At 39.6% G+C, this 23,120-nt stretch overlaps 2 protein-coding genes across 8 annotated transcripts in view; one reads left to right on the top strand and one right to left on the bottom strand.

Annotated features, from left to right (window-relative positions):
* Positions 1 to 23,120, top strand: part of Trpc5 (transient receptor potential cation channel, subfamily C, member 5) — a 284,811-nt gene that overhangs the window by 184,027 nt on the left and 77,664 nt on the right. The gene's annotated exons all lie outside the window — the stretch shown is intronic.
* On the bottom strand, positions 372 to 21,781 carry Trpc5os (TRPC5 opposite strand). 4 transcript variants are annotated; one of them, XM_008773477.3, is made up of 5 exons: positions 21,662 to 21,762; positions 20,395 to 20,583; positions 5,708 to 5,783; positions 5,341 to 5,423; positions 372 to 3,703 (listed from the first exon to the last, which is right to left on the bottom strand). In XM_008773477.3, the coding sequence occupies exon 5, from the start codon at positions 3,546 to 3,548 to the stop codon at positions 3,216 to 3,218; it is 333 nt and encodes a 110-aa protein (XP_008771699.1). In that variant the 5' UTR covers positions 3,549 to 3,703; positions 5,341 to 5,423; positions 5,708 to 5,783; positions 20,395 to 20,583; positions 21,662 to 21,762; the 3' UTR covers positions 372 to 3,215. The 4 variants fall into 4 exon arrangements, with proteins under 4 accessions (XP_008771699.1, XP_006257452.1, XP_038956253.1 ...); XM_006257390.4 differs by lacking the exon at positions 20,395 to 20,583 and having other exon boundaries at positions 21,662 to 21,781; XM_039100325.2 differs by lacking the exons at positions 20,395 to 20,583; positions 21,662 to 21,762 and adding an exon at positions 19,760 to 20,380.

The following is a 23,120-nucleotide window of genomic DNA, read 5'->3' as shown; positions in this document are numbered from 1 at the left end:
ATTGAATAGTCCTTACATAAGAATTCAATCTTCAGGTGATTTTATACTGGCATTTGTTGGTATGGAATGACTTCTTAAACGTCTTAATTTCATATATTCTAGCCCATTATATCAGGCATGGAAAGGACTTTCAAAATGGTATCATTTTGTTTGTTCATTTCTACCATTAGAAGTACGCAGCAAAGGTGTAGTCTTCATTTTACAAATGAAGAACCATGTTTATAGAGTTCTCAGAGACCATCTGACAACACAGTGGATGGTCAGGCACTTGATGCAACATTCTCAGTGACTTTACTCTGTGGAACAGAGTCCTTTTACAGCCGTTTGGTAGCCTAGAAATTTACAAGGTAATTGAAGGTGACCACAAGTTCTTTGGCTTTTAAATTCGAGTTTATTAGCTAAAATCTCTTTTAAAAAAAAGTTAAGCGGTTTAGAATAGTCAGTAAAGATCTTAAGTGATTATAACCTAATAATTTGAAGAAATGGTTACATATAAAAATGCAAAGATGCACGTATATACTGTCAGCAGCTCCTATACCTCAGCTACGGAATGACAATTTGTACTGTGTACTTCAGAGTCACTTAACAGCCGATCTTTCCTGATTTTAACACCTTTAAGTTGTACTCCGAATATAGAACCTTGCTCCCTCCCTATTTCTCTATGCCGTACAAAATCTGGCTTTGGCCGTAACCTCACAAAGATACAAAACGAGGCTACTTGGATAATGAACTAGTTATTCACTTCAGTCTTCTGAAGGAGAGTCAACATCTCAGAGACATCCAATAAGCATATGGTTTCTATTTCACCTTTTAATTTAACTATCTTCTCAATCTATGTCAATTACCAACTAGTTACTTCTACCAATATCTTACAGTTGACTAATTTTCATAGGGCACAGGTAAACGAGCTCGCTGAGGAAGTAACCCCGTCTCAAACAACTGTGTTAACTGTTAGTGTTAACTGTTAGCAATTTAAAATGTTCTCTCTACTGAAAATACCTTCCCCACTAGCTCTTGTTCTTAAGGGATTTCTTATTGCTAAGATTGTTCCTTGTCACTTTTAAGTCTATTTCTAATCCAGTTCCATAGAGCAAACATACTCAATACAACAGTCCATGTCTTGAGATAGAGTTGCATCTTAACAGTTCTTAAGTGCACATAATTACACAATCAAGGCAAATACTGAAATGCAACAGGCAAAGCAGATCCACATACGAACTTGCAGCATCTTCCTTTACTGATGGGTAAGAACAATACTGTCCATTACTTGTTTAAGGCTTTGTCGAGCGTAGACTTACACATTTCTCTTATTATGACCTATTTGAGTTTATCGGTGGTTCGTGCTCTCTGACGTTAAGTCTTATTGAGTTATTGTGGAAACCTTACAAAGCCCATATTGTACTTGGGTTACTATCTACACTTGAGTGTGTCTACATGTTTGCAGAGCAATGCTTGTTTATCAGGTAAAGTGCTCACCAATATATAGTAGACTGGTGGCCTCTCTCTCTCCAGATATTTTTCCTGATTTTGTTCAGTTAATCATAATTTGAGTGTCATTTTGACAGAAAATTATACCCCATCTCCTATACTGCAAATTTCCCTGGGGGCAGTATAGATTTCCCCTAGTTGTTACTAAGTCCTTACTTATAAAAGTGGAGATTATTTTTAAACTTTCGTGAAGGTCTACCGTTATTACTGTTGGTAAGTGTTCTTATGAAAGAGAGAAATAATTGTAACTGTTCCACTAATTATAATAATTACAATTATTTATTAACACTTCCTCCTGGCATAGAAAAAGAAAACTGTTTCTTCTTGCTTTGTCCAATCTTGCGATCTCCAATCTCCTTACCAAAATTAGGTTAATTTTCAGTGCATCGCCTATTTGCTTCTTTGTCTGTACTTGTGTACCTAGAATCTTTTCTAAACTGGGACGATAAGATTCAATCTGCTCATTAAAGTTATTGTAGCAAGGTGTTACAGTATACTGCCTACTATAATATGCAATTAACCCCACTAATCATATTTTGGCATAATTTTCATTTGTTCTGTGTATTTTTGTCATGTATCTGCCATGTTAGTTGGCTCTGAAATCATCTGTATTAAATGCCCTATTAATCTTTTTAACTATGATGTATTTTAGGATTTTTCATAAATTGGTAAGAAGGCTATCCTGCCTGTCCATAGAAGTAAAAGGATTGGATGGCATAAGTTGGTATAATAGGTAAATTTCTTGCACACTTATTTAGTTGATCTCTGTTTTCAGTGTGGGGTGCTTCAAATACCATATTTCACCCTCCTGACATGTGGAGGGTTATTGTGCTTCAATACAAGTCTACATCTCATTTATATTTTTACCTCTTAATAACACACATTGCTAGGTTAAGGTTGTAACAGTCCTACCACAGTAAGCCTCCCAAGTATTTGTCTTAAAGTCAGTTACACACAAGAAGATGCACACTGTCTACTTCCCCTTGTAGACCATTATCTCCAGGCTGATGATTTAATCACTGATTTCCATTGACGAAGTCTTTGATAGTCCCTGCCTTGCCATTCTAGAACTTCTTCCTTTGCTTTTTGGTGCCAGCTTCAACAGTCCATCAGAGCACAATATTGTAAGAGAGTTTCATCACACATCAGCATGTGTGGATTGGAGTGCATCAGCAGTCTTTCATTCAATATCTTGACACTAGAATTCTCAAAAGTTTGGCCCATGGAAATCTGGAAAAAGCTTTCTAGACTTCTATTGCCTGGTAGACACTACAGTCCCAGAATGATTTACTTACTCTGCCATAAAAAAACCTCCCTCTGTAAGATACAATGTGCCAATGTCGCAGTGTCTGTGAGAAAATACTCACTGTAATACCATTCTGGGGAGCACTACCCTCAGAATTTCTATTTATCGCAGAGCAGTGACACTGGGGGTGAGTACTGGTCGGGTTCATCAGTTCTTCATTCTATTCTTAGGTAGATTCTTCTCTTTGATATTATTTGGTCTTATCATGAAGAATCCTAATAGTACAAGTAAAGCAAGAACTATTTAACTAAAGCCAGTCTTTTGGCTAAAACTTAGAAATATTCATTTTGTCATAAAGGAATCAAGGTTTACCTAATCTAAAAGTTTTTAATGATGAAACTATGCAGAACTAGAATAAAACAGCTATTTCTGAAGCTTAGAAAAAAGAAATGGAAAAATGATAAATTTCACACGCTGGCTCTCACTCACTTTCTGTATCATCCTTTATCGCAGGAAGTATATCCTCATATATCTCGTTGATATCTATCATAGCTTCATCCATGTCAAGGATGAGGTCTTCATCTTCTTTTACTGAAAGGATGGATTCTAAGTCGGAAAGATCCGCAAGATCCGGTAGGGAATCTTCCTCAGGAGGAAGTGCGACTGCTTCTGCCTCTTCTGCTCTAGGATTCGGCTGCACAGAAGGAGCTTGCTCCTGCGAGATGAACTGTAATAGTTCCTCAGCTATTCTTATTAGCTGGGCTACACAATCAATAAGTCCAGCAACGAGCGCAGGGATTGACACAGATTCCATGCCTCAGACAGGTGTTGCAATCAAGTACACAGTGAGTCTAGAGTCTAGCAGGACTATAAAACTTTTTGGTGATGTTGGTTAACCTCACAAAATGTCTATACTAGTAGTCTATTATTATTATAATCACCACTGGAGTGCCAAACAGCCAATTGGACCTAATAATGGAAAAAGACAAATAAAAAAAGATCAGTATCCTTGACCATTCATCCACTCTGCCAGATTACTGCTACAGGGTATAGTTACCAAGACCCATCCAAGAGGTTAAATGAGATCTCTGGCTACCATTCTTTTTTGACAGCCTAACGAGGATATAGTGTCTCTATTTTTCTTTGGATTCCCATGATATTTATTTTTGCTCGGGGACTTCAGCATAAAATGAGCACAGGTGGTTTGCATATCACTCCTGAACACCTCCATTGAGAAAGGATACATCATCACTCAGAGTCTTTAACTGTTTTTATTAGTATCTTTGATTCATGGCTATTTGTATCTGAATTGCTAAAGACTTTGGTGTTTTTAAATATTAATTCATTAAGGTTTCTAATTGTCCTGCATCTTGGGAACAGATGTTATTGTGCAATAAATTGTAAAAGCTCTTCATTTATTCTTATTAACTAGGCTATATGATCAATAAGTCTACCAGCTCTTAAAGGAGCTAACACTGGTTCTACATCTCAGCAGTCTTCTCAATGGATAAAATATACAAAAAAGCTATAGCAAGTGATCTCTTGATACTGAATCCTGTGGAGCTGACAATGGTCTATTGACTTAGATGAGAAATGAGGATGTGCATTTGATTATGGTGGTGACCAATTGTGGCATGAGACCAGTGGTGCTACAGAACTTGTTGATAATAATTGTGTCAATTGCCAAAATTTAGGCAGTTGATGAATATTCACCCAGTAGGACACTAACAGAAATAGAAAGAAGCACACTGTTAATAGAGACATTAATTAATAGGAAAGATATTATACTTAGTAGAAACAACTAGACACAGAAGAGTACACATTGCATCCTGTTCATATACAATTTAAGAAAATTTATGGTGCAAAAAATAAGGGAATAATTGTGTCTAAGAGAATGAGAAGTAATTAGAGACACATAAGTTAACTGTCTACGATGGTGTCAATGGTTATATTTTTAAAAGTTTTAGGTCATATGAAAACATGAAATTGATGGATTTCATTGATTGATAGTGTTAAAAGTTGTGCATTTCACTGTATGTTGCCCTTCATTGAATAACCAAACAGAATCTATCCCCTACCTTAAAAGCTTGTCAGATGAGATGGTATGCCTAAACTAACAAATACTCAAATATGTGGAAGAAAGGTTTAAAGCACCAAGAAACCAATTTTACCCATTAGTGCATCTAATCCTCCCAATAAAATAACTATATGAAGTTATGATTGGAAAAATTGAAAATCATTAGGTATTACCAGACTTATGGCCAGCCACATGGTTTGGAATAGAAGTTAGCCCAGGACTAACTTCCAAAGACCTATGTCAATGGGCATACATATGCATGTCTATCCTAACACACTTGCTTTAATGAGTCCAGAGCTGACACCTCATTCTCCTAATCAGGAATAGAACTGGGAATGTTCCTTCACTTGATATCCCTAGAAATCAGCTAAATTAGGAGTTGACTGTGTCTAATACAACTGGTGGAGAGAAGTGGATCCTATGGCACCCATGTCATAATCAATAGTCTCATGGAGGTTCAAAGATATGTGTGTTTGCTCCCCCATCCTCTGGTGTTGTGAATTTCTCTAAAGGATTGAAAGCCACTCACCTGTAATCAAGTCAAGATGGACAAAGGTGTTGTCCTAGAAAGTGATCTCTGGAGTTCTGCTTTCAAATAGTCCACAAACACTCCTGCAATAACCAAAAATTATAAAACACATGCAGGTAGGGTAGGGGGAACAAATTACAAGATCAGTAGACTTAAGGAGGGGTGGAAGCAAGTACAAACTCTAATGGGAGCTAACAATAGCCAGCATTTTCTTTTCTGTGGCATTTGCTAATTCTGGTTAAAGATAAAGCTTGGACCAAAGGCAAAAGGTGTCTACCAACAAATAAGAAATTTCAGTATAGCTGTCAGCAGTTGCAGGAGGCTACCGCACTGGAAGCCTGAGGTATGCGTTGGCAGTTTTTCTTACCTGGGATAAGTTGAGGCCTAGGCTGGCCCCTGGGTAGGAAGCTCTACTGACACAGGCACACTCCTCAAAAAGGTACCTAGTATTGGAAGTGAGAGGGACATGGAGGAAGCCAGTGAGTCAATAAGCTCAAGGCTACTTTTAAAGGACACTTTGAGCAAAATTATTCTAAAATATATACAAGCCTATGCAAAGAGCCAGGCCTCTTAAGGAACAACATGTATACTACTAGATATCAAATCTGAAACAAAGAAGACATACATTGCATAGTCCCTCCCATACGTGGAAGCTAAAAAATGTCAATTCTACTGCAGAATACTGACTACTAAAAATTGGGAATGGCCACAGGGATGGGGGGTAAAGGGTTAGATAGGAGAAACATGTATGTTCTGGATTTCTGTGGCATAGTAGGTTCACAGCCAAATGTATATTTTCTGAGTAACTAGACAAGAGTAACTTAAAAAAATACAAACCTTAAAGAAAAAACATGTTAATTACCCTATTTCTTTTAGTGCATGCTACCTAAGAGGTAGTGGGAATGCTTTTAGCACTTGGGAGGCAGAGGCAGGCAGATCTCTGAATTCGAGGCCAACATGGTCTACAGAGCGAGTTCCAGGACAGCGAGTTACACAGAGTCGGGAAAAACAAAACAGAGAAGAAAAAACAAAATAAAGTAAAACAAAAAGAAAACCCTCTCAGTACATGTTTATGTGCATATATAGAAATATTATGTTGTATGCACATACAGAAATTGCCATATACCACAAAGTTATACAATGTTATATCATAATAAAAATTAAAAATTAATTAATTAAAAAATAAAAATAGCAAGGCTAAATTTATGGCTACAGAGGTTAAAATCACATAGTACTGATACATGGATAGACTACAAGCTAATTTGAAATGGGTAGAAAACTTAAACCCAAACTATAAAACCAATATGTAGCTCAAACCACAAGAGAAAACTTTCATGATCTTAAAAAAGCAAAATTTATCCCAAATTAGTGAAGAGCTCTTATCTATCAAAACATACCTCAAGAGAGTAAAATGGTCAATTATAAGATAGTAAAATATTCAGAAAGTATTCCCAATAGAAGGTTGATACCTATTCTATGCATATATTTTTACTCATAATCAAGACAACAGAAATTAACCACTACTTCAGAGAAGAGATATGACGTACATGTACACAGATTGGCATTTGTTACTATTACTCATCAGATAAACGTAAATTCAATCTATAAAGAGATATACCAAACCTTACAGGAATAGGTACATCCGAAAAGACTTATAATAAGAAACACAGAACAATGGAGCCACTGGAACTGACATACAAGTGCAGATGAACGTGTTGGCTGCTACAATTACTTTGAAAAGCTAGTAACTACTAAAAGCTAGTAACTTCTAAAGCTAAGACTACCTCTATCTCATGGACCTGTGGTATTCCTACTAAGTAGATACCCAAATTAGAGAATGTAAACCTCTACCAGAATACACGTAAAAGAAAGTAAAGAGAAACCAGAAGTGTAAAAGTATAGTATATATCCCACCATTTCATTTAGATAAATTTAAAACAACGATGAGTGTTGTCAGTATTGTTTGACCAGCCTGTCATGGATGTGAGGGAAATGAAGCGTAACATTAAGAGAAGGAAGGGTCCTTCACCTCACGTGGATCTCTACTTCATGTCAATGCAATGACAAGAGGGCCTGATTGTCAAACTGATTTTAATTGATGCAATGTGACATAACCTGCCTCTTACAAGTAGTGGAAAAGGAGCTGGAGTAAAGGTGACAGTATCTGACAGATAACTGGAATCGTTGCATCTCACTTTCGTCAGCCTGACTAATGAAAAGCCACCATTTTCTCCTCACGGAAAGTCTTAGTCTGCTATTTGGCACTGCTTCCATCCGGAAATCTGGCACCAAGTATCTAACAATGGAACAGAAAAGGAGCAAAGAAATCCAAATCCGCTGGGCCCATGTTTATAGTCGATAAGCTAGCCTGCGGCAGGCAAGGTAAATTACTTCATATCCAAGGGGACCGGAGGTAGTTATATGGGAGTGATTAAAATGTGCCTTTGGTGAGTACAGGTGCTGGTTCCGTATTCACAAATAGACTTTTTTCTGCTTTGCTCCCTTCTGCAGTGCTGCAGTACCATTCGGTCACAAGCATTTAATTTAAATGCTTAAATAAACACCACTTCTCTTAATGGCTCCTCAGCTGGTGGTGGGATCACACCTCCCCCATCCTCTGTGCTGGGGCTCTGTCTGGAGCCAGAGCAGGCCTAGAGCAATACAAACTGCACTCAGTAGGGAAAGAAGAAAAGTCAATAAATAACCTCAAAGTTGGCTGGGAGTGCATGAGAAGCTTTGGACTGTGGTCAGGGGAGCAGTTGTGAGGGTAAATGTGTTTAAAATACATTGTATGAAATTCTCAAAGAATGAATAAGAAATTATTATTTAAAAAAACCACTTCTGGACACACATATGTTCTCTTTGCCCTCCCCACTTCCAGGGAAACATCAAGAAGACCTACCCTATTATTTTGATATAACAGGAGCATCTCTGGGAGATACAATGTAAATAATCAGCAAGATTTGTCCTTGCATCTATATTTTAAAGTTGCCTTTACAAACAACTGTATGCAGTGAGGCTATAGGACCGACATTCGAAATGTCAATGAGCCATCTTGACTTTATCAAGGAAAATGGAAAGAAGTGTGGAGCTGAAGAGCTAAACACAGCTCCTTCTTGAAAAGATACAGCAAAAATTAAAAACAGAAACCAAATTAAGAGGGAGTAGGGATGTCCTTGTAGTCAGTTTAAAGCAAGTTCTTCTACATTTCTTTCCTCCCCTTTCTAATCTGTTCATTGCTGCAGAGACAATCTTAGATTCTAGCTCACCCTGCAGAAAAACAACATAGTCACTGCCGGCCAACAGTAGTTTGCAAATATCTCTTTGTCATTGTGTTAGTCGGGCACACAGTTTTTCAGCATAGTATTCAACCATGGGGTCAGCTCCCTTATCTTGGCTTGGGGAAACATAAACAGGCTTGTCTCTGAAGCTTAGCTGCTGCAAGAGTCCCCAGAGAAGCCAGGAAAGATGTAATGCTTCCAGAAACAGTTTTGGTCTTCAAATAGTATCAAGTACGGGAGAAAGGGCAGAAAATAAGGGAAGTAAAAACATAAGTGAGCATAGTAAGAAAAAGGTCCTAGTCCTAATTCCTGATTCTTCCCTCAGCTTTCTAAGAGGGAAAAAGATTTTTGATGAGGAAAAATACTCTAGCAGACACCAAAATGATAGTAGTGACTCTAAGCGTAATATATTGTACCAAACGGACTTGTATTTTCATCCTAACTTTACTAGTGCAGAGTTTCCCTAAGCTATATTTGCCTTCATTTCCTTATCTGTAGGATAAAGAGAACAGGGAAATTGCTTGACTTAGTTCTCGAAGAAGTTTAGAATGTTTCCCAGTTCACAGTAAATGCCTTATAGATGCTAGCTGTGTGATTGTGCTATAGAAATTCCAGGATCCAGGAAGTAAGACATGGTGCATCCTGGTTACTAATAGTGACTCCTAGAAGGTGGGGGGAAAGATGCCTGCAGGCTTAGCAAAACCTGGAAGGAAGTAATAGAGGTATAATTCATGTCATAACTACCAACAGGTAATGACGTCAGACTTTGAGAAAGATGTAAGGAGAAGGCACTCTCTAGGCAATGAAGGCATCTTACAGTATGTCTACCGTGAATTCACCAAAACTCATCTAGGCTTTCAAACATTCCTATGTGACTCATTCAAATGACAAGGGGAAAAAGCATGCTGTGTCTTATCCCTTACCTTCCTGGCCTGAGTTTTGTTCTAAACTTCAAGAACACACTTGACACATACAAGACTGAGCCCGGGAGTTCTGGCTGCCTTTCTCTTTCTGTAAATGCCAGCTGGCCAAGAGAGACTGCATTCATCCATTTTACCAACAGGAATGATCAGAGACAATACAGTCCTCCTCTCTGCCTGAAAATGTGCTTGCACCATCTGCCAAAGAATGTGCCTTTCTGGTTTCAGTGGCTTCAAAACATGATTCCAGAACTCTACACAGTAGCTCTTCCCAGGGCTTTACAGCATCTTCCTTCTGGGAACCATAGCACATGCATTTACCTATAGTAGTCTTATCAGACAAATATTTATCTTGCACAAATGACGGAGCAGAAACCCAATCATATTTCATATGGCATCTCATTGAATCTTCAAATTACTGTGAGGTCAACGGGGTAATAGGGGAGGAGACTATACCTCCACTATGCATTGAAGAAAGTAAAACTCCACATAAGCCAAACGATCCGAGGTGCACAGCTGGAAAATGGTAGAAGCTGGAACCTGATTTGAAGCACTTTCCATTGCTTAGAAAAGCAATCCTTTGGGGAAAGTCTTCCAAATACCTTGTTAGGACAGACACATATCCAATGCTTTCTAATAGCATATGTCATTGATCAATTAGAATAAAGTCATAAAATCATCTATAGACCCTATATGTAAAACTTCCAAGTGAATATCCAGAGACTAGGAATCCCATTGTCAGTCTCTCCAAGATAGAAAATACAATTTCAGTAGCCTGGCTATCCAGTAATGAGTCAGCTGGGTTTTTCCCAAGTCACTCTGCCTTCCTCTTGTATGATACATTACACCGAACCGTTCTCTACAGGAACATAATAACACAAACGAGAAAATTACAGTACAAGCAAGTATCTGTGACCTAAAGTAAATCCCAATGGCCTCTTCCACTGTACCACTAATTGCCTATGCTAAAAGCTTTTCTGCATTGCCACTGCCATACAAGAAGAGTAGAAAGTGTCCTTTTAAATGAACCACTAAAGACGATGCTGGCAGTTATTTGGCAGGAGAAGAACAGGATACTTCATGCTTGGCACACTGCTACCACCAGCATCTAATCCAGAAGCTGCTGCATTCTGCAGGGGTGGCAACTATTTTGTCCTGAGGATAATATAGTGAAAGATACATCTATATTTACATACCGACTTTTTAATAGAAATGCCTGTCACCCCCTGGTAAAGCTCACAGGAGGTGACAGAAACGGCACAGCCAGAAAAAGGCAAGCCAAGTCTTTAGTGCCTTCTGGCAACAGAATCCACAGTATCAAAGAAGAACGCCTGGATCTTTGTCTTGGGATCTAGAATGTTACTGTACAGGGAGGTATACAGTAACTGTCCTAAGAATTACTAAAGGAAGCCAGATATGTCTTCTGTGTCCCTTCCCAAATCACAGTAAATATAAGGAATGAAAGTTAAAGCTATTGGTCTATCAGCTCTGAGGACCATAGTAAAACAGCAAACAATTTCATATATGAACTTACACTGGAAGCAGTAGTGTCAATATAAATACAAACTCATAAACGAGTGATAGATTGCTAGTAATACATAAATGCAAACATCATTGAGCCATGAATGCATGGTAACTTCAGCCACACAGGCATGTACAGAAGTATTTGACATTGGCAAAGAAGAGTGGAGGAAAGAGACATGTGTTTAAGAAGGACAGATATTGGAGACTTAGGTTCAAACCTAAATATTTCCTTACCTTGACAGTTCACTTAAGCTTCCCATGATTCTCAGGCCTTATCAGAAATAAAGATGATAACACTTTGGGCAACTATAACCTTTGTACTTTAGACAATTCTTAATTGTGGGGAAATACCCTTCCAATTTAGGCAAAACATAAATGTGTGTGATCTGAGTTCAGATACACACTGAAACGTTCTCTCTTAAGTACTGAGGGAAGAATTAACTTTCTGTAAACTTGTGCTTTGTCTCCTGTATACTAAGGATGGTGAGGGTACCTGTCTCAATGGCTGCTATGATCATCAAGTGAGATAACTTTTGAAAGAACTTTTGTAAATCATAAAATTCTAGGCAAAAATTAAAAAAAAAACTCAATTAAAGTAGCTAATGATATTTTTTTCCAGGATTTAGGCTTTCACAGGACTCATGATTTTTGTCATTCAATGAAGAAAGTCTTAGGCAACTTGAAATAATTTGGACACTGTAGTCAGCACTAAATCTTAACTTGACTGAGACCATGAATAGGATGTAACTGGCCTTAAGTAGACATAGGTCCTAATTTAACCTTACCTTGTCTCTACTCTTGTGAGGCCTTAGTTAGCCTCTAATTAGAATTTAACTAAGATACCCCTTAGCAAGAAAGAGATGGGTAGGGGGGAAAAGTAAAGAAAAAGAGGAAAGAAAGGGAAAAGAAAAAAACACTATGTAGGCTCAAACTCTTTCCGTATCTGAAATTAGATTCTAAATAGGCCTATAGGCCTTCTGTCTGTGTGTTCTATATCCTGGCAAGGTATTAAATATATTCATTAGCCAAGCATAACCCATGACTAGGCTAACTGGATGCTATTAGGATTTACGTAGGCTTAGACTTGGCTATGCCTTAACTTCACTAAGTCTGGAAGGGAATCTCCATAGAGGAACAAGTATTTAAGGCCTTAAAGGGCCTTGAGGGGGAAAACTGGGAGGAATAATACAGGAACTGACTATAGAAAAGCCCTTCATGGGGAGAAGTGATGACCTCAGAATGGGTTGGTCAAGCATAGGCATGAGAACCCCTCTAAGAACCCTATGTATGGTTGGTTCCAGTCATTGTGATGGTACAGGTTAACAGAGTTAAGACTTTAAGCCCTTCCGTTGCCACCCCCACCACACACATGGCCCTTGAACCAGTCTGTAAACAGGACAAAGATAAACAAGACAAAGCCAACTAATTCTGTCCCAGTGCTCCACTTCGGAAAAGGCTGACTACAGTAAATGTCAGCCATGAGCTCCTTTACATAACAGACCTGTCCTTAGGTCAGGACTGCAAAATATGATCTGATGCTGGCTAGGTTACCTATACTGGAGTAGGAATAACTAACCAAAACCTAACTAACAACACAAATGGGGCATGTTTAACAGGACTGATGACTTAGTCAGGTCATAGGAGAAACCCAATCTGTAGGAAAAGAAAAGGACTGTACCAGACAAGTTAATAGAGCAGGAGCTCTTAATCATACACACTTTGCCAGCCTCTGGGATATTTACACCTTCTGTGCATGAGACAGTTGTGAACTGGGATTCTTGGCCCCAGGCTTAATGTGTGTTCGCAGGAAGCAAGAGTTAAGCAATTCTTACATCCCTTAAAGTCAAGAAATAAGAGAACCGTGTACTTTTTTTTTTTTTTGCCTGTGCTTTAGGGAATGGTTCTGACAGGGTCTATGACCACCAGTGTGGCCACAATAGTTATTCAACAAGTTCAACAAATCCAGCTCTCTACTCAAATCAAAAATGACTTAACAGTTGTTCAGGAGAGCACAGTTCCTCTGCAAAATCAGATAGATTCATTGAGAGTGATGACCGCCCCCCCCCCACCAAAAAAAAAAAAAAAACAGAAGAGAATTAGATTTGATTACCACTGAAAAGGAAGGCATCCTCATGTTTTTAAATGAGGACCGCTGTTTTTATGCTAATCGTCAGAGTTCATATGGGAAAATGCCAAAAGGTTATTAGAAAGGATTAAGGCTAGGAGGTAGAAATGGGAGCCAAAGAAGTACAATATGGACAACGCGAGACCTAGCTGGCTTCTGCTGATAGAGCCTCGTCTAATAATAATGCTAGGATTTCTATTAGGACCATGCATCTTAAACAAACACCCTGGCCAGTCAGGTTCATCAGAACTCAAATGAAAGCAATAAAAACTATAAATGATATGCCAGGAATACCCACCCATTTCTTCAAGATGGGTTCCTAAGGCATTATGAAGGTGAAGAGGAGGAAATGAAGCCAAATAAGGCAGAAAAGACCAATTATTCGACTTCCTTAAAGCACTATTTGTACTGCTCAGTTCCAAGCGTGATTTCCCTTGCTACCTGGAACAGAATGACCTGAAGAAATAGCTGAAACAATGAGTTGTTACCCTTAACAACCTGGCCACCAAAGCTTTACATCTGTCAGCTGGAAAATCTGCCTTGAAAAACCACAGGCTGATTTCCACGTACGCTTCCGTAAAATCTCAATTGCCTGCTCACCCTACCTTGTGGTTTTAGAGTATAAAATGAGAACAGAAACTGGACCTGGCACGGAGACCGCTCTGGAACTACCCTGACTTCAGTTCTCCAGTGAAGACAGCTCCTCTCTTCTGCGCTCATTGATGTCAGAGTGCTCATTCCAGAGAGATTCGCACAACACCTTCTCTGGATTTATAGCCCAGCTCAGAGACTAACAAAGTTTTCACAAGATCTCAATGGAGATTTAGATCTGGGTGGGATTAAAATGGGTTGTGAATAGCCTAAACTATGTTTACATCCTAGTCAAACTTTAATAGGGCTGGCTAGGGCTTTAAATGTCTTGGGTTCTGATTAGACTTAAATAGAACCTGTTGAAGCTTCAGCTTGTGCCTGATTGGGCCTTAGCTGAAATAATGGTGCATTTACTGGACTTCTGAGCGGTCTAGAGAAGACTCTCAGTGGCTGACTAGGTCTTATGTTCCTTAAGTCACCCTTAAAATGGTCATAGACCCTTGCCATATTCTAGCACAACTGGAACAAGGCTTAGTATAAACTGGAGCTCTAACTAGACTTTAGCTTCAGTCCCTATGGAGGTATTAACTAGGATTTGGTCCTAGCTAGGCTTTAACTGGACTGTCAAGGTTTTAACTAGGCCAGAATAGTGTTACAATTTAACCTTAACTCAATAAGGTCTTTATCAAGATGGATAATCTTGAAGTATTCTTAAGCTCTGGGTGTACCTTAAAAAAGATTTGACTAAGATTTAACTGTGTTGTCACGACGTTTTCATAACAGTCATGGGTGTGGGCCCTGCCATAAATAGATTCTGTATAAAACTTAACATTGGGCCTTAAATCAGTCTCCAATTATGCAAGTACTACCAGGATTTGACTACACGTAAGTGTGGACCATGAATAATCCTTCAGGGAGCCAGCCCTAGAATTAAACTAGACTTTGTCTTTATTTGGAGTTACCGAAGACTCAACTACACCAAACACTGACAAACACACTTTAATACTTAAAAAATAAGTGTGCTTTAAACCAAACTAGTTTGCTTTTAACGAGAATGAGACCTCAACTATACCCTAACAGGACTCTGACAGATCTCAATGGGGCTGAGGCCCAGCTAACTATACTATGACTGCATTGCAAGTATGTTTGAGGTCTTGACTGTGCCTTAATGGAGTTGACAAGATTTTACCTAAGCTAACTAGTACTTAAAGAAATGTTCTGTCTAGATCTTAACTGAGCAGACTATGCCTGATCTAGGTTTGGGCTCTCAGTAGGGTTTAAGTGGGCTCTGGCCAGATTTAACCTGGGTTCAGTCTTTAGTTAGGCTTTAAGTAAAATCTAACATTTAACTACACTGAAGCTCTGCCTATAAGTTACCCAGGCTCAATTATACTGTAGCTACACTTACACCCTGGTTAAGTCTAAAGTAAAGTCAATAACAGCATGTGATTGCTAAGACTTTCCTAGCACATAATTAGGTTAAAACTAGAAATTAACTAGGCTTAGGCTTCAGTGAGGGCTTAACCAGGCTCTGACTCAGGCTAAACTAAATCTAGGTCCTGCCTATAACATAATTATCCTTTAATTATATTTCAACTAAGTGTAAGTATCAACTCGGTTTTTTTTTTAAGATTTATTTACTTATTATATATAAGTACACTGTAGCTGTCTTCAGACACACCAGAAGAGGGCATCAGATCTCATTACAGATGGTTGTGAGCCACTATGTGGTTGCTGGGTTTTTGAACTCAGGACCTCTAGAAGAGCAGTCAGTGTTCTTAACCGCTAAGCCATCTCTCCAGCCCATCAGTGAGATTTTAAGTAGCCCCCTAATTGGCACTTGATTGTGAGACCCTATTTATACCTTAAAAAGACTTAGTTATACCTGAGTAATCACTACACTCACACTCAGGTTATGCCATAATTAACATCTGGCTATACCTAAACTAGGGCTTAACTATGTTAGGGCTAAATTAGGCTCAGACACAAGCAAGATTTTACCTATTTTTCTGACATAACTAGAGCTATGCCCAGTATAGAACTCAACTAGATTTACTTACAGTTCAATGAGGGTTGGTCCCTAGACAATCTTAACTAAACCCTTAAGAGAACTAAACTGTATTTATGAACTCCTGCGGCTTTAAATAAGCTCTTAGGAGAACTAAACTACATTTTTGAAGTTGCAACAGTGTCTTAGTCAGGGTTAAACTACATTTTTGAAGTTACAACAGTGTCTTAGTCAGGGTTTCTATCCCTGCACAAACATCATGACCAAGAAGCAAGTTGGGGAGGAAAGGGTTTATTCAGCTTACACTTCCACATGGCTGTTCATCACCAAAGGAAGTCAGGACTGGAACTCAAGCAGGTCAGGAAGCAGGAGCTGATGCAGAGGCCATGGAGGGATGTTACTTACTGGCTTGCTTCCCCTGGCTTGGTCAACTTGCTTTCTTATAGAACCCAGGACCACCAGCCCAGGGACAGCACCACCCACAATGGGCTGGGTCCTTCCACCTTGACCACTAATTGAGAAAATGCCTTACAGCTGGTTCTCATGAAGGCATTTCCTCAACTGAGGCTCCTTTTCTGTGATAACCCCAGTTTGTGTCAAGTTGACTCATGAAACTAGCCAGTATAAACAGTTTAATTACATTCTGAATAGCACTTAATAGGTTTATTTCCTGAGAGAGGGTTTGTCTGGGCTCCTACTAGACCTAAGTTAGCCTTATGTGCTCAAAAGAGCTTATGTCTGTTCTAACTAAACCTGAATCATTGGGTTCTAAAAGAATCTAAAGTGGCGGTAGATCCTGGAAATGTTTGAATTAAGCTCTAACTAGGGCTGAGACGTTTACACTAGCTAAGTTCTAAATGCACTCAAACTAACCCTTTACTAGGCTTAGCCCCTGCCAAGACCAAAATTAGACTAAATTTTATATGAATGAGGCTGAAGCCCAAACTATGTCCTAACTGTTAATAAAACAGAACCAGGCTTTTTTCTTGCATAGAAGTCTAACTGGTCTCTCTGTATACCTAAACAAGTCTTCGACCCTGGCTAGGGCTCAACTGTCATCTCGAACCTTAACTAGACCTAGGTGTTAGCTACAGTCTTTGGGCTCTGATCAATAATACTTACACAGACTGAGGTCCTGCCTAGATTTCAGGCACTTGCTGACTCTTAACCACCCTCTAATAGGACTTACGTATGCCGTACCTCAGACTTTATTAATTTTAGGCCTTCACTGGGGTTTAGATAGACTGTGATTAGAGCTTGACAAAGTTTACCACCAGGCTAGAAGTCCAGGGGCTCTTACTAGACCCAACATAGTCCTAGGCTCTGAGTTTAACCAAGCTTGATCTAGCAGTTATAACTACCTAGGATTTACCAACTCTAAAGAGCTCTTAACTTAGCAATGTAGCTTTTAAGTGGACCCATGCTTCAGCCGTACTTTAATAAGAATTTTGACAGGCCTTAACATTGCTAAGATTCTAGACAAGACTAATGATAGTCTGAGCAGATTGTGTGTTTAATACCTATCTGGCTATGTCTTTAGTGAGTTCACTAGATTTCAACTAGATCATAAGGAGTCTTAGGCAATGTGTAAGTCCTAAGTCTCATATAGACACAACTAAATTTAACTAAGTTTTGACTTCCACTAAACTATGCTTAATACTGTTGCAATGATCTGGCTGTACTGTGACTGAAAGTAGGATTGGACCCTGATGAGAGCTCAGCTGGACTGTGAATGAAGCTAAAATAGACTGTAGCTAAGGCTTAGCAGGGCTCTGCCCAGCCTGAATCAGGCATAAGCCCTGACTAGTGCTTACTAGGAGTCTTACTAACAACAATAATTAGCTTTGTTAAGACTTATCAAAGCCTAAACTTTGTTAAGACTTATCAAAGCCTAAACTTTGTTAAGATGTAATCAAGTCTAATTGAATTCTAGGCAGGACCTGGGTCTACTAAAATATTAGAGTCTGTTTAAGGCCAAGGTAGTGTATGAGCCCAGTTTAGGTCTAGCCAGAATGCTATTAAGCCCTAAGGCTAGGTACGGTATACAGAGAATGTCCAAATGTAACTAGGATATAATAATAAAGTCGGTGGCTGGAGTGACAATGTGAGCATATGATAACTTTTTGCTCTTAGAGAAGACTCAATTTTGGTTCCTAGCATCCTAGCTACAGGAGATATAATGTCCTTTGCTGGCCTCTGCAAATACCTGCATTCACTGTGCACATACCTACACACACACACACACACACACACACACACACACTTAAAATAGTCTCAAACCCTTAAAACCTTGACTGACCCTTAAACAAACACGGAGACAGAGACAGAGACAGAGACAGAGAGAGACAGACAGAGATTTAAAAATAAAACACTATCACAAACCGTATATGACCTGACCCTTAACTACACTGTGACCCTTCCTACACCTTAACTACATTCTATTACATCTTAATCAACTTTGCTCCTAGGTAAGTCTCCAGGTGACTGTGACGATGTTTATGAACTTGCTAAGACGTAACTACATGATACTCAAAGATTAGTTACATTAAGACCCTAGCAAGGGCTTAACTTGGCAGTTCATAGGCACTGACTTAGGCTTTCCTGGTACTGACACTGAATAGATGTAAACAAATCTTAAAACCTAAGATTGACTCTTTTTTTCGTTTTGTTTTGTTTGCTTTTGGAGACAGGGTGTTAGTACGCAGCCCCGGATGAACTAGAACTCACGATGTAGATGGGCGCAGATCTGCCTGTCTCTGCCTCTGCCACTCCAGCCTCCTGAATACTGAGATTTAAAGCCATTTGACACCATATCTACCCTTTTTGGGGGACTCAAATGCACAAAATTATCTGCTTCATAAGTGCTCAGAGTGAAAGCATATGCCACTGCCCCTTCTAGGGATTTTTGCTTTTTTTTTTTTTTTATGTTTGATCATTCACTCGTTTTTGGTTCAGTTTTTGAGGAAGGGTTTAATTATGTAGCCCTTTCCTGACTAGAACTCACTACTTACACAAGGCTCAAACTCACATCTGCCTGCCCCTGCCCAAGCCCATATTCCTATCCATGCCCCAGCCCCAGCCCCAGCCCCAGCCCCAGCCCCAGCCCCAGCCCCAGCCCCAGCCCCAGCCCCAGTCCCAGCCCCAGCCCCTGCTGTTGCCCGTGCTCATGCCCCTGTACCATGCAATTGCTGCTGCTGCTGCTACTCCTGCTGCCGCTGCTGCTGCTGCTGCTGCTGCTGCTGCCCTTGCTGTTTCCCGACTGCTGAGATTAAAGGCATGTGCCACTTTGCCTACCTCCTTTTTTTCCTTTGTTGGTGCTGGAGATGGAACCCAGAGTCTTGTATACATTAAGCAAACAATCTACCGCTGAACTAAATCCTGAGAACTTCTCTGGTTTTGAAATGGGATCTTGCTACGTAGCCTGATTGGCTGGGACTCTCTATATATCAGACTGGCTTCAAAACCCAAAATTCCTGCCCTATCAGCCTCCCAGGGCCTGGAATTGAAGAAGTGCCGCCACACCTATCTAAACAGTTTTTAACCAAAGATCTTCGCTATAGATTAATAATACTTAAACGCATATTAATTATACTTAGGATCCAGTTTCACATTAAGGCCTTTTAAAATCTTAACTATATTTTAGAAGCCATTTAGAACTAAATTAGGTAACTAAACTTTTAACAGTGATATCTACATTTTAGGTATAGTTAAATTTTATTCTTAAGTAGCATAAATAGGTCTTGATTAGGCATAAGTACTTTGAGTTCCTAAGTTTAAGTCTTTTCCTTAATTCAAGACTTTAGGCTTTGGCTAATTCGCAGTCACTTTTCATTAAGGATAAACTCAGTTCTAGATTCCTTCTAGCCCTGTACTCCCATAATTTGCATCTGCCCTTACCTCCCCAAGTTGGCAGTTTTGGGCTGCTCTCTGAATCATATATAGCAAAACCAGGAGTATAACCCCATCTTACCCCACTGCAGAAGGAAACAAGACTGCCTTCAGCTCCACTGCACCCAGCCATATTTGTCGTGTGACACAGGAAGCAGTTATGATATCCCTCAAGAAAGCAAGGGATGTGTTTTTTTGTGACACCCAACCTGCAAGTATATTTTTGCCCCAGTCACATGTTCTGGACTTTTTCAAAGACACTTATACTTTGTAATAACATTGTAACAGATATGGAAGCAGTGCTCCTATCTACCCGAGACTTAGCTAGGGCTTGCATGTGCAATCCACGGTTCAGGAGAAAGATAATGGATAGACTAGAATTGCAGTAAAGAGCCTTCTGTGCTTTTTCCAAAGCTAACTAAGCGCTAGGATTTGTAGACCTTCTGAACCCTGTGACATTAGCATATCAATCCCACTGTAAGGAAATAGGTGGCCATCCATGTAAAACCCTGGCTTATTATAGGATATTGAAAGTTTCTGTTGATCATGAAAGAACAAGATGATAAAATCGAGACCAGAGCATGAGTAGTCATCCATACCTAATGGTGTCATGGATGCTTAGTGATAACAGACTGCTCATCCCTACTGTGCTGTTTGGGTCTTTTGTTTTGTTTTGTTTTGTTTGTTTTTGTTTTTTTTGGTGTTTTACATATTTACCTTTTAGTTAAACATGTGTTTTCTTCTGTTCATTTCTTTAAACGCTGACTGTTTATTGGACTTTACCACAGAGCAGTAGGAAGATGCACAAAGGAATTTATGAAGGCTGCAAAACGGGATGTACCAGCTCACGAGAGCTGAGGGCTTTCCAAGTCCTTTTCCCAATCTAGCTCAGTTTGCTTGCATTCTCTGTGACCAGAACAAAGTAACACCTTCAGTAAACCCTGGATCCCCGTTAAGCTGACATATTAAAGTCCCAGTGACACAATTTTCACAGTCTTTTTTCTTTCTTTCTCTTTTATTCTTTTCTTTCTGCAATGTTCACATAAGAGGAGGATCACCAGATGGAAGAGTGCCAGAGACTCTCGATCCTGCTGCTTTTTTTCACTTACACCTTCCCGTATTTTATTCATTTCTTTATACCATTTTTTGTTTCACAAGGGGTCTGAGGTAGTTACAATGCCGTACTACAAATTTGCCCCAGTTCTGAGGTCTCAATTACCATCTCTATGCAAGCAACTCTCAAACTGCATCTGTGGCTCTGTTGTCTCTTCTACCTCCTCCACAGCACATCTATAGGCCTGACCGCGGGAGAGACACTGTCTGCAACATCGTGAATTAAGCACAGACTCAACTTACATAACCAACTCACTCTATCCCCCCCCCCCAGGTAATTCCAAGTTTTAGAGCCAAGATCCCAGTGTTCTGGGAATGCTCTCTAAATCTCAATTCACTATGGAAAAGTAGGTCATACTAACGAAAACAAATTCATTCATATCAGTCTGAAACTGAGGCTTCGTCCTCATGCCGAGGTTCCCCTTAGTCATTTGTTAACAGAGATATCATCTTTCTGAATAAACCGAGACCTTTCTTCTTCCACTTTTCATACTACTGTCTGCTCATTTCTATCTCTTTCCCATTTCTTCTTGTGAGCCCCAGCTCTCACCTGGACCATCAGAAGGGACTCCAACTCAGTCCCTCTGCCTCCAGTCACTTGATCACCCCACTGGCATTCCTTTGACTAGCCTCTTTTTCATGTTGTAAAACATGATCCTTCTGATACACAATTCTGATGATGGACAGGTGATCATCATTTCATTGCTGTGGGGGTCATGTAGATGGAAGCCCAAATACAGCATTAAAGTTCATTTCCCAAGCCTTGGAGCACAATGACTATATGACATGTTAAGAAATATCATTAAGACTGACTTAATATACTAAATAAATTATCTGAGATTTAAGCAAAATGGGAAGGGGAATACAATACCTCAAGGAGAAGCCAGAGAGTCTAAGTTTGTCGGCGACAGCTCCTCTTCTTCGTATGTAGTCTTCTGGGGCATTAGAGGACAACCTCAGTGAAGGCAAGTGGCAAATGCCAAGGAACAAGTACTGCAGTCATATATATACACTGTGGATACTCATTTGATACAGTTTCAATTCAATGTTACAATCCGCAGAAACAAAGATGACTTTGGAGAAAATTCCCTCCCTCCTCCCTGCTGCTTCCTTGTAACTCCCTTATAGCCTTACCTGCCGATAACTCCTGTTTCCAGACCCATAAGTTTTCCATTCAAGACTGTTTCGAAAAGGCAAGAATTTACTTGAGGGTCATTATTATCGCTTACAGGAAGTAAGTATCCCATTTGGATAAAGGAGGGTTCCAAGTATAACCTAAAAATTTAACTTTCTCTCCGTTCTTAGACACTGGCAAGAGTTGAGTTGTTTGGGAAGAAACTCCTCTTGAAATTGGAATGCTAACTTCCACAGAGACATGAGAGAAAGATGGTTACCAGAATAAGTGTGATCCAAAGATTTGCCTCTAGAATGGAGAGAATTTTCATCATGCTCATTACTTCTACATAATTAAGAGGCACACCTCTTCCCAACAAGAAGCTCCCTTATCTGCTGCCCTGCCATCTCTTTTTCCTCTTGTCACATTTTTTCCTAACTATTTTTTCTCTGTCACTTAATTAAATCCCTCTATTTATTTCGGAAACACCTTACTTCTCAAACTGATTCTCCCTTCATTTTAGGTAACCCCCCCAACCCAAGACAGGCAGAAACATACCTACATACCCATCACAAATAAGCATGTACCCCTTCAACGTTTGAGTTCTGTGAATCAAGCTTCATGGCTTTGCACACACATGCTCTACCCTCTCAACCCTCTTTATTATTTAATACCAGTAAAGCATCGAAGGCATCTAAGCCCCACAGAAATTTAGAGTCTCATTCGGGAAACCAATCATGTGCTCTCTGCTGTTTCAACAGGAACATAGAGAATGCAGCCATCAGCACACACTGCAAATGTTTATGAAACCCCCACATCTTTCAAGATGGAATTAGAGTCCATTCATGTGCCACACAAAGACAGGGATTCTGAAGGGTAAACAAAATCATGCACTGGGATCTGGAGTTCTTCCCTCTCACACATCCCACAACTCTATCTTACAGAGTTTAGGCTCAAAGCATTCACCACCATGTTCCATCGTGAGTCTTCTGCTGTCCATCTCTTCCCAGCACAAGCTACCCTCTTAACTTCCCTGTCCCCACACCTCTACTTGCATTTCAGTCTTTTCCTCGGCAACCCATGACCTTAGAAAGGCAAACTCTAACGAGAAAAAGACAAACGAAAAGCCTTAGGGAACATCCAGTATGCACCAGGCACAGAACTATATTCTATCTGGACTCAATGCTACTGAAAATACTTTAACTACCAATTTGAA

Source organism: Rattus norvegicus, chromosome X, assembly GCF_036323735.1.
Source record: "Rattus norvegicus strain BN/NHsdMcwi chromosome X, GRCr8, whole genome shotgun sequence".
In the NCBI taxonomy this organism is placed as follows: domain Eukaryota; kingdom Metazoa; phylum Chordata; class Mammalia; order Rodentia; family Muridae; genus Rattus; species Rattus norvegicus.
This window is presented reverse-complemented; position numbering and strand designations above follow the sequence as displayed.